At 43.0% G+C, this 13,843-nt stretch overlaps 1 protein-coding gene across 1 annotated transcript in view; it reads right to left on the bottom strand.

The window, feature by feature from the left end:
* The window catches only part of MGLL (monoglyceride lipase), a 60,439-nt gene extending 46,736 nt beyond the window's left edge, over positions 1–13,703 (bottom strand). Inside the window, exons 1-2 of the mRNA XM_009081705.1 lie at positions 13,694–13,703; positions 12,987–13,125 (exon numbers count right to left, since the gene is read on the bottom strand). Coding sequence (XP_009079953.1) covers positions 12,987–13,125; positions 13,694–13,703 — 149 coding nt within the window. The remainder of the gene's footprint in view (positions 1–12,986; positions 13,126–13,693) is intronic.
* Positions 13,704–13,843: the final 140 nt, after the last annotated feature.

Below are 13,843 nucleotides of genomic sequence, written 5' to 3'. Positions count from 1 at the left end.
AGAGCACAGGAAACCTTGAAAGAACAATTATGACTTCTGTTTCCAAAGAGGCAAGGTGTAGGCATTGCCACACACATGGGACTGAGGAAGGGATGTCGTGGTGGGAGCCTGGACAGACCTGACCCAGGATCTGACAGGGAGAAAGGCTGGAATTGGACATCGTGGTCCTGTATTTTGTTCTGCTTCAGTCCTTCCTTGGTACAAGGGCTACAAGAGAGACAAAATGGAGGTCATATCTCCCAAGGGGAGCTACAAGGATAGATGCACAAAGCAGTCAGTGTCTTTCTAAAAAAACTGCAAAGCATTGCTTAAATAGAAGACCTCAGCTGCAAAATTCAAGTCAATCTGAAATCACATCCGAAATTTTTAGATTAGCTTTAGGGTGTGGAGGAAGAATACGCAAAGAAACAAAAGCATTCCTGGCACAGATCCTGTTGGAAATCAGGAAAAGCAAAATACTTCTGGTTAATTTTATTAAAAATTCATCTTGACTTGGAAGCAAAGCCACTGCAGATGGAAGATGACTGCAGGACCACCATTCTCAATGGAGAAGCAGCAAACAGGGAGTAAGAGCAAGAATGGTTTTTGCAGTCTCCCCCTCCTCTTTCACAGACTTTCACTGAACTTGTAATGATTTCCAAAGGGCCAAAAACTACCCTTTAGCCAGTCATGTAGCTGTTTCTTCTTGAAATCAAAATGCAGGCACTGCCTGGTGAGCCACAGCCTTGGAAAATGAAAGGCTTGTGTAACGAGATGGACTGTCCTTTCCAAGCATGAGAAAGCTGCAGTTAAAGGGCCAGAAGCTTCTTCTGCACAGTCACTACTGCTTAAACTCAGCACCACACACTAGTTTGGGATTAGACCTGTTCGGTGAACAAAAAAGGATTTTTTCATATAAAAGTATGTCTCTGCTTCAAAGTAGCTGTGCAAACCCAGTTCCTTTTTACTGAGCTCACTTGCAGTCTCAGCATATTCAGAACACTGGCACCTGTTACAGTGACAAGTCATTATTTATTGCTGCTCCAAGTTCATAGCCTGACAAACCCAACTAAATCCTGAAAGACCAAAGTGGCTTCCTAGAAAGGAACAAGGTGTGCTTCAGTAAGGGATGAGCTCAAGGTGTGCAAGGATGCAGCCTACATGGCATCTCAGCCCCATTATGACAATTCAATCTCACCTTCCAGCATAGCACAGAAGATAGAAATAGACAGCAGTATTCCTGTATTGTGGTGAAGAGCTCTAGATAAGCCACTGCAGGTTTCAAGTGATGGAAATCATTTTACTTAGTAAAGCTATCCCTCTGGTTAGGTCCACACAAGTACTTGGTAATGTCCTTAGAAACATCCTTGCTTGCACCGTTATTTTCAAATGTTTGTTAAGAAGGGCTCATGGCTTGAGACAAATCACGAAGTGTTGCAGAGAACACCACATCCTAAATGTCAAGCAGCATTTGCTGAAGTCCTCTAAGACAAGTATGCAGACTTCTGACATCAGTTTTCTCACACGGCTCTTTTCATGCAGGACATCACTACTGTTCTGAACCTGGGAGCACCAGAGGTTCTTCATAGTCAATCTCCCCACAAAATCAATGGTTCTTAAAAATGGGATTATCCATGTTCAACCATGGCTCTGATCATCTCCAGTCACAAGCTGCTACTAGAGGGAGTGGATGGTATAGACAACTCACAACAAACAATACTAGAATAGTTATTAAAGGAAGCATTGAGCTCATCACCTCAGCACCTCTGCAGGGAACAGGCTGAGAAGCACACAGCTGGCAAAAGCTGGTCAGACCTATTCCCTGCAATAAAAACTGCATGGCTGAAGTACTTTGATCAGGTATTTTGGGCTTATGTGGGAAAATCTTCACTAGCTCAGAATCATAGAATGATTCGGGTTGAAAAGCACCTTAAAAATCGTCTAGTTCCAATCCTCCCACCAGGGTCAGGGACACCTTCCAGGAAGAGAGCGGTGAATAAAGAAGGAGCAATAAAAGGCATGGCACTCTGCCTGTTCTGTGAACTCAAGACAGTGTGATATTATTACTTCTTAATAAAGCACTGACTGTGCAATTCCTAATTGTATGGCAAAGGAAAACTTCAATTCCCTGAAATACTTAGACCTGATAGTGCTGTTTGTAGCCAGGCAATTCCATCTCTAATGTGGAACTCTTGATTACTTGCTGCACTGATTCAACTATCCGTCCTCATTTTTACCTTTCTGATCCAATTTGGTCAGCAGACCTGTGTGTTGGCAGAGATCTTAATTGGTTATCCTTAACTAACTGATGAACTCGTTAAAAGTTCAGATGTCGCAGACAACATGAGTCTCCAAATTGCCAATCTTTTTCTGTGTGATTTTCCAAAAGCTAGGATGGAATTATCCCATGAACTTAAAGAGACAGAAAGTCAAGGATTGATTTCTTAATCATAAAGCGCTTATGTATATTTTAACATATTTTAAGATTAAACACATTCATTTCCAATGAAATCTCAGCACATCCCAGAGCTGCACTTCAGCCCTGCCCAGCTATGAGAGGAATCTTTTTGCAGCGAGTCTTTACAGGCTCTGTCAAAATCAATATCAGCAGCTATTCCTCTGGGAAATCAGGAACGTCACAGGCAAAGCGTTTGCCAAGGGTTTGAGCATGTTCCAATTAATTTACTATTCCACATCTGCTGTGGACCTGAGGTAGGAAGGAGAGTCAAATGTAAACAGTTCACCGTGAGACACAGGAATCCTGCTAAGACAGTGATCACTGCAACATGAGCTTTAAAGGCTGAAATGTTTATTCACATTTTGAACCAAAGTGAATTTTAATCACAGGTGAGGTGCAATGGTTTACCTACAGATGACTTATAAGTTAACAAATGGATACAGACTTCACCTACGGCTGCCAAATCCAGATGTGTTATTTCTTGGCCGCGCTGAGCTAATCTGGGTGTCCAAAGACTTGAGTTACTGCAGTCTTGGTTCCTAAAATGTTCTTCCATTTCTAACACCAAGGCAGTTTCACCTCTGGCAGCGAGGGCTGCCATGCTAATGTAAATAGGGAACCTACCTGCCACAAGTTTGAATCACTGTCTTGTTGATTTGCTTTCAAAAAGGGCAAGATGTAATAGCTCTAAGCTCCAAAATGTGAATGGAGACCTGTCAACTTGGGGTGCAACTACTAAAATAAGGATGAGAGGTAACAATAAAATAGAAGAGTATTTAGTTAGATAAATCCTTGGCTGCAATCATTTTAGGTACAGGCAAAGAAAGCTAAAGGCATGTGGGATGTCTTTTCTGCAGAAAAGCTTAAAATAGAAAAGGAAATCAATACTCATTTACAGTATCTGGCAGTCACTGAACCAAAACATACATGTACACCTACAGCCGAGCAGAAATAACAACATTTATTTAAACCACAAGCTGTTATTCTGCTGCAGAAATGCTGTGTCTTATGTGGAGCACTTCACCAGAGACCGTACCACATATTTCCGGCCATTTTAAAAGAGCCTCAGCAATATTAAGAGCAAATACTTTCAATACCACAGTTATTAACCCCATCACTGCCATGTCAGCAGTGAAAGACTTGGAGCTGATGTCTGAGCTAGCAGCAGGGAAGATGTTTTGTCTTTCCTCCCGACTTTCTCTTCTGCCAACTTCCAAGACACCATTTGTTGGATCACATGTGAGGGGTGCATCTGTCACAGCCTGCCTTGGGAACAGGATGAGCTCCATCAGCTCTATGGCTGCAGCACAACACCAGGGACCCTCACAGACACACGGAGCTTCCAGATAAGGGTTGGATCACTGCATGTGCTGTATGGGACCTGGGGAGGAAGAGAGCCCTGAGTTCTGTAGTAGTGAGGTAGGGATGGGGAACACTGGAGCCTTGTGCTATGCCCTGTGAGGTGCCTGAGAGGACAGTGGAGGTTTTGGAACTGCCTGCAGGATGATGGGGCAGCTTGAGCAGCAACACGTCTGAAAACGTTCTGGTCTTAGCAAAATGTAAACAAGCCTTGATGCTACACGTAGTTGTGCTGAGGGATCTGTCTGGCCATCTGTCCTAAAGCAACAGGACAATGTGCACAGCAGGAAGCAAACCTTTGATGGGCAGAACCCTTAAATGATGCTTCAAAAGGGAAACATACACCTGCGTGTAAGAATAAAGCAGTATTTCCACTGACTATGTAAAACTAAGGGCTTCAGAGGAAGGAGTAGCATTTAACAAATCAACATTTTCCAAACACTGAAAGTGAAATTAAATGTAAACAGAGTGAATCTGCTGACTTATTTTTTTCCCGTTCCCCAGCTCTGAGAAATGTGACCAGTAAACAAACAGGATAAATAATAACAGCAGCTGACTTTTATACAACACTCCTCATTCACAAAACCCAAAATGCTTTACAAAAGCTGCTTGTAGAGTCACCTAAGGCAGAAATGAATGGCACTTCAAGAAGTCCTCTAACCCATTACCCTGTGCCAAGCAAGAATCAACCCTTCCTTCCACTGCCACATAAACCAAAGCACAAGAGGTGAAAAGCCTTGCCCATGGCAACACAACATGCCAGAGGCAAGGACGGACACAGCACGAGGCAAAACTTGACCCTACAGCAGTCAGTGGGAGTAAGGAGGTTACCATGGGTTCTCTGTGCTACATGCACAGGGCCACGGTGAGCCTGGAAAGAAAAAAGACAATTTTTAAAAAGCTTTCTGTCCTAATGAATCTGTGGGCATCTAACAGTATCAGGGAGATGCTCTGTGCATTTTCAGGACAGTCTGGGTTGAGATGCTCCGTTTGAGAAAGGCCAGAGGATGACCGAATGCTGATCGTTCGAATACCTCCTCAATAACATGAGATTATGAATGCTGCTCAGAATAGAGTTTTTAATACTCCAAATATTATAGACTAGCACTCACACAAAATTGAAAAAAAATGAACAAAAAGCTTAACCATTAAGCCAGCTAGATGTTATCTGCACAGCAATTTAATTACTTACTGCTTCCTCATCACTCTTCACGCCTTTCACCCAGCAAATTAAGCCACTGCAGATTTCTGGAATTTGACAGTTGAATTTGAAACCCCAGTGAGATAATTTTGAAAATAAAAGTAAAAAATATGTTGAAAAGTTATAAAAATAAGCCCATCTTGCTGACACCTACAGCAAATCAAACCAACTTTCCATTCTAAAAATGGCCAAAGATTTAAGTTTTATTCCCTCACTGTACAAGCTTCAAGCATGAACAAGGAAGACAGAACACACACAGCGCAAGCCCTTTCATCATGGGTTGGATAGATGGCTGAAAAAGATCAGTAAACCTTTTTGCATACCAAATCCATCGTAGTTTGTACATCTGCTCCTTAGCTACCTGTACACAACACTGGAGCAAATGATTACTACTCTATTACTGCTGAATGTTTGGCTTTAGCCCAGTTATCAATATTTTGTTCCCTTTTTTGCCTGTCCTTTCTTTCCAATGACTGCTGCTGAGACAATTTACTTGTAGCTGAACAGCAGAGAACAACTAATGCACTTAGACTTTTTTCAAAAAAATCTCTCTTCAAACATCAAGCCCGTTTCAACCACCAACACCAACTAGGAGTAACTTACTTTTTCAAAAAAATCTCTCTTCAAACATCAAGCCCGTTTCAACCACCAACACCAACTAGGAGTAACTTACTTTCTCTGGCAGCTTTCATCTAGGGACTCCAGCTCAAATTTCTATCACTTGACTGGATGATTACACCCAATTTTAGAAAAGGAAACAAAGGGACAGAGAAATTAAGGGTCTGATTCTGTAAATCACTGGTCATTGTGTCACTGTCTAATGACTATCTTGACCGTGTGTTTTGCCTGTTCTCTGCTTCTCATTGATTTCTATATTCTGTTTTCTGACACTAAATTACCTAGGTCTAGCAAGCTGCCTTTGCCATCACTCCGTATGGGAGGATTCAGAGGCTCCCATCATCAAGGGAGTGCCTACCAAACAGAATTGAAGAGAGCTCCTGGCTGGAAAGCCAGTGACTGTCACACAGAAGGGAAGACTCATTCCAGTGGAAGTCCTCATGAAGTTTGGTGTTACCCAAGGTCTCGGGACATTGAAAACTGCTACATGGCTGCTACTGCAAAAATAGTGAATCTCTTTGGAGGCAAACTTACTGCATCTGTCTAGGAGAAACAAACACATTCCCTAGCAGAGAAAGATCAAGACCAAGACCTAACCCCTCTCCTGCACTTAGCCGATGAGAACATCCCACAGGAGTGTGCTTGGAGGAGCACTCTGGCCACCAGGACAGCTTCCACCAGCTGTTCCCTTCCTGTCCCCACAGCCACACCCTGGTACCACTGTCTAGGCAGTGAGTCTGGTCAGCTTTGAGGTTCCTTCCTGACACCACCACACAGTGAATCCCCTGAGTCTGGCTGCTTTAGAAGATGTTTATAGTTGGGACTAGCCCAAGGTTGGTATTTGAGATTACTGGACCAGTATTTTTCTTCCAGTTAACATAAGTGAAGTTTTATTGGTCTCAAGAGGAAACCCTAGAAGAGATAAAATTTTAATGATGTCTAAAAACTTTACTTACCCTGATTCTGCTAATTTCCTTCCTTCCTATTATGGATATTAAGACATATTGATACAGCGTCGGAAAGTCTGTACTAGTAGAGTACTGGACAGGGTTGTATGGGTATAGTTAAGGATATAACTGAGGTGTGATGAGGTGAGGGACTTTCCTATCCGAAGGAATCTCATGTGTGAGATGCAATACTCTCTCCTTGGATACTTAGGATAATCAGCCATTTGCTACCAGGATTGTGTCACATCTCTTGGATAAGGGACAATAGGAGGTTTAAAACACTGATGGCTTCCATTCAAGTAGAAGCACATTAAGACAATGGAATGCCTGAACCTAGGGAAGGCAGCTCAGCCAAATGTGTCTGCAGGGACAGCTATTAGAACAATGCAATTTCCCTAGAAGAACAAAGAGATCAGATGATTGCCCTGGATCCAAGAAGCACAAAGCCACAGCAGCCTGAAGGGAACTTGCAAGGCCAACTCCACTGCTACAGGCATCTAGAAAAAATACCCTTTTCTAGCCAGAACAACTATACCAGCCAACTCTTGGTGTAGATGTATTCATGGTGATCTAAAAGAGCTGCTGCATGTTCCCAAGGGATGTTCAAGAGTGCTGGAGAAATTGAAGCAAGGAACTGTGTGCAGCTGGTTTTACTGTTTTAACTAGACCTACATATATCCTGTACTAGTAAAGTGCTCTTGAATCCAGAACCCTGACCAGATCAATGAGTTTGTCTGCTTCAACTATTGCACCACTCTCAACAAATAACTGCTTTGGAGTGCTCCAAGTTTGATGAGCTGAAGAAAACTTAAGCATCAGAGTCAGTGAATGGTCTGCTCAGGATAAAGAAACCTGGAAGGACCGCAGGTCCCTAACTGCTGAGTGACCAGCAAAGGCATCCACCAGGGTCATGGCTCAAAGCCAGTGCTGATTATCACACGTGTATTCCAACTAAAAGCAAATGAATGGTTTGCATGAGAGAAGCAAGGTTTGCTTATACTTCAGTCTCTGGCAGGAAATGAGCTCTGCAGCAAAATCTCAAGACCATTTTTCTTCTTTTCTCCTATTTCTACCTCTGCCTTTGATATTGACTGTGCTGGACAGCCTCGTTTCCAATTCATCAGGTGGTACACTGAGAACCAACACTGATTTTGATTCTTTTGCTGCTCTCAGGATGAAATTTTACTGCTTTGAGAGTCTCAACAGGGAACTCCAAAAGTCACCTTGTTCCCAGACACCGATGTCACCAAGTTGTACACTTATGCTCAGAAGCTGATCCTAACAGGGCAAGGAGCAAAAGGGACCGTTTAATTACAGTTGTTATTCCATTTGTTATTTGGCTTTTTCCTTGGGTTCTGTGGAATAACGGGCAGATTTGCTTCTGTTGAACATTCCTGTGGAGACTGAAAAAAATTATCCTAGTGAAGAAGCCTGTTGGAAGCATCTACAGCAAGAACCAAAGCTGCTCTCCTCTCTGTCAGAGTGCCTCTTACATGAAGCTGGTTTGCTAATTTGCCCATCCTCTGGAACTGCATAAAGAATCATAAAAGGATGCCCTCATTCACAATGAACAAGACAGTCACATGGAGCAAAGAGAACAGAGGCATTAAAGGAACACATACATGGCTGATGAATAGCAGGGAGGCTTTAGAAACTCAGGCAATAGCAATACAGCAAGCAAAGCCTGGAATGTTGATTCGACAATGATCATTGTTATTTCCCTTTTGCAGTGTGTGAGATGTGATCAGACACACAGAGGGAGCTGAATTTATCCTATGACAAACTGTGCTGACATAAGTCACTTTGCACCATACAGGTTTGGCCCTTGTGTGTTAGTTTGAAGTTGACCTCATTAGTACAAACAAAGTGTTCTTCAAGAGTGACACTGAATTAGAAACTCTTTTAAGTATTTCTAAAGACCAACACCACACACTGCAATTAAAGACATTACAATCAGTGAATTGATTCCCTTTGCTTTGACTTCATTTGGGTTTATTTTTTTATTTATTCATTCATTTTGGGAGGGTCTGAAAGTCAAGTTCCATCTGCTCATGCTGGGAGCTGTGCTGTTCTTCTGGAAATGCCATGGACGTGCTGGTAATGAGGTGCCCAAACCATCAAGCAATATTCACAATTTAAAGGCTAGTTCAAATATAAAAGCAGTTTGTATTTCTACATCACAGGCAGATCTGCAAAGTCCCTGGGGAAGAGAGAAATCTGTTTCCTCCTTATTGGCTTGGTCTTTCATTTCTAACAAGTCAGAATGAATGACAGGCATTCTTCAAAGAGTAGAAGAAATATAAAAAGTAAATAGAAAGGCTGCTGCTTTTTGTTTGTTTAATTTTGTACTTTTAATCAAACTTGTCAGGTGTAGAACTGAAAAGAACCCCTACAAAGACACTGTTTACTCAGACAATTGCAACTCTGTTTACTTAAACTATGGTCATGATGTCTAAAGTTGAGCCAATCCATTCCAGTGTACATTAACAATCCATCAGAAACACATCTGTGACCTGCATGTGTCTCAGCCTCAGGCTGACCACTTCCGTTGCTGGCAATCATCTAAATACACCTAGAGACCACTAAGGGGAGAGACACACAAGCACCATGCTAACTAGCCAGATAATGATTTCTGTTTGACAGCTGAGGAAGCTCAGATTCACAGATGTCTGGAACTCACATTTTCAAATGCATTCCCTAACTACAAGTGTCTCAAGCTTCAAGTGCCCAACCTAAGTTAGGTAGGCTGATCTACCAGGAGAAACTCAAGCATCACTCTATCTGAAGTCAGTGGTGATTGCAGCTATAAGCACTTTTGAAAAAAAAACCACCACTCTGGGCCAATAAATCTCACTAGGTTTATTTGAGGTCAAACAGAGGAGCTAAAAGTGCCCCAGAAGAAACTCTTTGTGCTTATCTAGGCAGTGACAGGGAACGGCTGAAGCATCCAGAAAAGGCTACAGGGATACAGAACAGAGAGGAAAAGGTCATCTCTGAAGTTCTCCAGGCCCTTGAGGGACCTCAAAGGAAATGTCTTGACTTCTCCTCCCAACTTTCCTTCCCCTTCCTCATCCCACCTCTATTCTTAGCAGCTTTGTCTGAGAGCTGGGAATACAGCATGGTTTCTTAATTCCTCACCTCCTGTTACCTCATATTTTGACTCAGAGTGCTCAGGGTGGCAGCAGAGGTTTTAACCTTGCATGGAGCCCTTGTTTCTGCTTACACAATGACTGCTTTCCCATGTGGTAAGGTTTCTTTGGCTACTGAGACATGCTAAAGGCATGAGATCAATCTTGCTTGGTACAAATGATTTAATTCCTCCAAACAACATTATGTAGTCCTGAAAATATCCTGCCTTGCTCAGATCTTAAACATTGCACTCAGTAGTGAGCACTCAGGGCCAAAGAGGTACCTGTTTTCATGCTCCACAAGTCCTGCTGTTGGCACAGAACATGAAAACAACAACAGAACATACTGCTTTTTCTTCCCTACTGCATTCAGCAAGACCACTCAGTTACACTTTCAGATTGAACTGGCTCAACAAGTTGGGCAGCTTGCAGGGCTGCTGGCCAGGGAAGCTGTACCTGCACTGCTGCCAGGAGGCAGCAAGTAAAGATGACACCCAGTCCCCAGTTCTGCTGTTAGGAGTGACTTCCCGCCCAAAAAACAAGTGGAAAACGTTGTCTCTCTCCTTCCTTAGTCCCATTACTACCTACTCCATCCACCCCATCTAATCATTATGACATCTGAGTGCCTTTGTGTGTCAGCCTCCTGTGAAGTAATCACCTAAATCCCCCTCCAAAACAAAGTGGACCCTGCTGAGGAACTCACAATAGGTGCCTTTCACTGGCAGGACAACCTTGGCCTCGGTGGCACTTATAACAAAGCTTCCATATGTGCACCAGTACGGGCTGATCAGTCAGATCAACACCACCCAAGATCAGAGCCTGAATATTTGTGAGCACAAAGCAAAAGAGCCTCACAAAATTCCTCATCTTCCTGCAAAATAGTTGTTTGGGGCTTTTTTTTCCAAAATATGCTACAGCACATTAGTCTGCCACTGGCTTTAATCCACCTTTGTGGGTCTGTTGGAGGAGATAAAAGAGAAGCATCAGCTCCGATGGGTGATGTCTGTCAGCTGTCCCCACTTTCAGAGACTGACTAGCCATTGTCTGCTCTTCAACCCCAAGCTAGAGCTACTTTTTAATTTTGCCTTTGGCAGATATCCAGGGTTTTTCCCCTCCCTGGGGGAGGGATCAAGGATGATAAGTTCTATTCTAATAGAAGACAAGTCAATGATAACCTTTGGGCATCTGCAGTGAAGAGGTATTTCTATAGCCCTGGCTGGGATTAGACGCATAATGGATCAATGAAAGATCCCACAGTTTGACGGTTACAGCGTCATTCATTTAGTGTTAAGATTTGAACCTGGATCAACAATTGAGCTAGAAGATTGAAAGAATTGCCTTCAGTGCTTGAAATAAATTGTAATGGGCCTCTAAAAGTCCCCTGAGGTGTCTCTCTTTCTCTCCCTATACATATATATAGAGATCACTTTTGCTGAACATTTAAAATTAGATGAAAGTTGCTGAGCTTCTACAGAGGAAGCAGAAGAAACAGAGCTTCTTATGAAAAGTGAGAGGGGGAAAAATAATGTATTTTTGGTCTGCTTATCAAAGCACTTCAAGAGCATTCTTGACTGTAGGATCCAGGCACTGACTTGTTACTCAGTCACTTACCATCTCTCTCATACATAACAATGCACAAAGACCCAATAATAAACAATATGCCCCCTCCTTATACACAAACACAAGCATACAGAGGAACTACTTGTAGATGAGCAACACTGATGCCATCCACTTTTGTTGTCACAAAACTAGGGCAAGCTCACTCTCAATTAACTGCTTGGTGCACAGAGCCCTAAAAAAAAATTAACTACCCAGAAGACTTAGGCACAGGTTTTAACCCTCAGCTCTTTATCATCCTTTCATTTCTGGATCAAAGACCCATGCACTCACTACTAATTTGGTAAGAAATTAAACATGAAAAACCAGCAATTCCACAACTGGGTGGAGAAGGTTATGGGTAGTTAATGATTAATTAGCATTAAAATACAAGACAGCCTGATTTCACAGTCAAAGCTTGGTTTCATAGCACTTTTTTTCTGTATGGGAAATCTTCTGGTTGGTGGAAAGACTATGTAATGCATCAGTGACAGAAACTTTCCTCCTTGTTTCTGAAAGGCAGTGAGTATAAAATGTGCTGTGGAGCAGGTGATGTTAAACGAGCCCCCTGTCCTACAGCCCAACCAGAGCAATGAAGCTGTGGTGGGATGGCTGCACTGTCCTTCCCTGTGGCTACTGTACTTCAGTGCTTGCCTACCCACTATGTTACCCGAGTGCTAGCCCAGCATTATGTTATTCCCATCATCCATTAGTTTTGTAGGCATAAAACCCAAGGCCAGCTAACTTAGCCCTGTATTCCTCTCATCAGAGTTGCAGGCTGATTTGGACACAGGATGATGTCTAACCTGTTGGGTGGTCAAGGATAAAGTTTTCTGCCTACAACAGCTTGAACAACTTTTTCCTGTGACTGTTTTCTAGATGCATAGAATCAAGATAGCTCTTCCTGTTGTCTTGCAGAAAAAGAAAACAATACCCTGATTTTTATGAAGTAGCTACTAACTAGCGGCAGCATAAATACATGCCAAGCCAGCAGATACTGGAAGAAAGATCCTAACTATGGGAGTAACAGAAAAACCATTCTACAGAAGATCACAATCAGCACAGAAAGCTATTACAATAAAGAGCCACCTAAATTATGACGAAAACATTAGAAAAATTACTCAGTCTGGTTCTTTGTGTTTATTACACAGGTGAGTTTTGAAACTGCAGCTGCCAGTGAAAGAGCTCCCTAAATCATTCACTAACTATAAATAATTTAAAAACAAGCAAACAACAGTCAAGAAGCAACAGAGTCAAACATTCTGCCTGTTGCCCTGAGATTTTAGGTACTACTGTTGAAACTGAAGTCTGATGCTGATGTTTCATTTGTTGACACTGAGTAAATCAGAGAGTGGACATCCCTAGACCTGTATCCCATCCCTCCCTACCTGCCTGTGCTGTTACTTTGAGCCGTTTATTGCTGATAGGCATCAGCCACCTGCCAGTCAATCGGTAGCATCCTGAACTGCCAACACAGCTGTGCATGTTTTACATCTGTAAGGCAGACTTAAGTGAATAAAAGTTTGGAGAACACAGTTTTTACAACAGGGACTCTCTCAGATGAGAGAAATGTCCCTTAGTGGCTCTGTAAAGCTCCATGCACACAGTGCTGTGATGCCAGTCAAGTTATAAATAATAATTACACGAATAGAGTCGTATTTACTGATAGTAAAAAAGGACATTTGCTTGAAAGTGCTCACCTGGGAGTTGCTGCTGGCTTCCAATACTTGCAGAAGAGATACTGCCCATCAGCATTGATGATATGGGGCAGGTCCTTGTACGGGATGTTCTGAGGACTCCGCTTTGGTGAACTTTCCTCTGGCATTCTGGAGGAATGACCTGCAAGGTGTTGGAAGAAACAAGACACACTTTAAAACAGGTGAAGGCAAGCTAAAAGCTGATGGGCTAGGTAGCCACAGACATTCAAGAAAGTCAGTCAGTAAGGCAAGCAGCACTGATGGAAGTCTCCCTCCAAAACCCCAGTCAAAGAGCTCCCCAAATCTTTATTGCTTTAAAACAGAAATGTAGCTTTTTTTTTTGTTCAGAAAAGGCTCGCATTAGGGGGTAGAGCAATGAGGGTCGAGGGGGAAGAAGGGAAGCTCAATTCATTATCAGTACTTCATTACAGCTTTCTCTTCCCCACTTCTTCCATCTGTGTTTATTTTGCCTCATTCCGTGAAACGGATCCTGAAAAGATTTTTTATCTGCAATCAAGCGCAGATTATGCAGCAGTCGCTACCGATATGAAAAGACAGCTGCATAAAAGATTTATCTCTGCCTGAACATCTCCCAAAGAACAGCGGAGGGCACGCAGCAGAGGTATCTGCCACCGTGTCATCGTTAAGATCTTCTCTGACATCTCAGACAGAAAGGTGGCGGCGGCGGGGAGCGAAACATCCGCACAAACCTGTTTTCATCCTGTGCAGGGGTTTGCATTCTAGTGAGCAGCCGGCATCGCAAGTCAAACGCGAGCAGATGAGGCTTTTCGCATGTCGCTGCGGAGCCGCGTGCCCAGCCCCGCAGGGTCCCTCCCGGCGCCGCGCGGGGCTCGCCCGGC

This window comes from Acanthisitta chloris, unplaced genomic scaffold, assembly GCF_000695815.1.
Source record: "Acanthisitta chloris isolate BGI_N310 unplaced genomic scaffold, ASM69581v1 scaffold23729, whole genome shotgun sequence".
Lineage (NCBI taxonomy): Eukaryota > Metazoa > Chordata > Aves > Passeriformes > Acanthisittidae > Acanthisitta > Acanthisitta chloris.
Note: the sequence above shows the minus strand (reverse complement) of the source record. Positions and strands in the feature narration are given on the sequence as shown.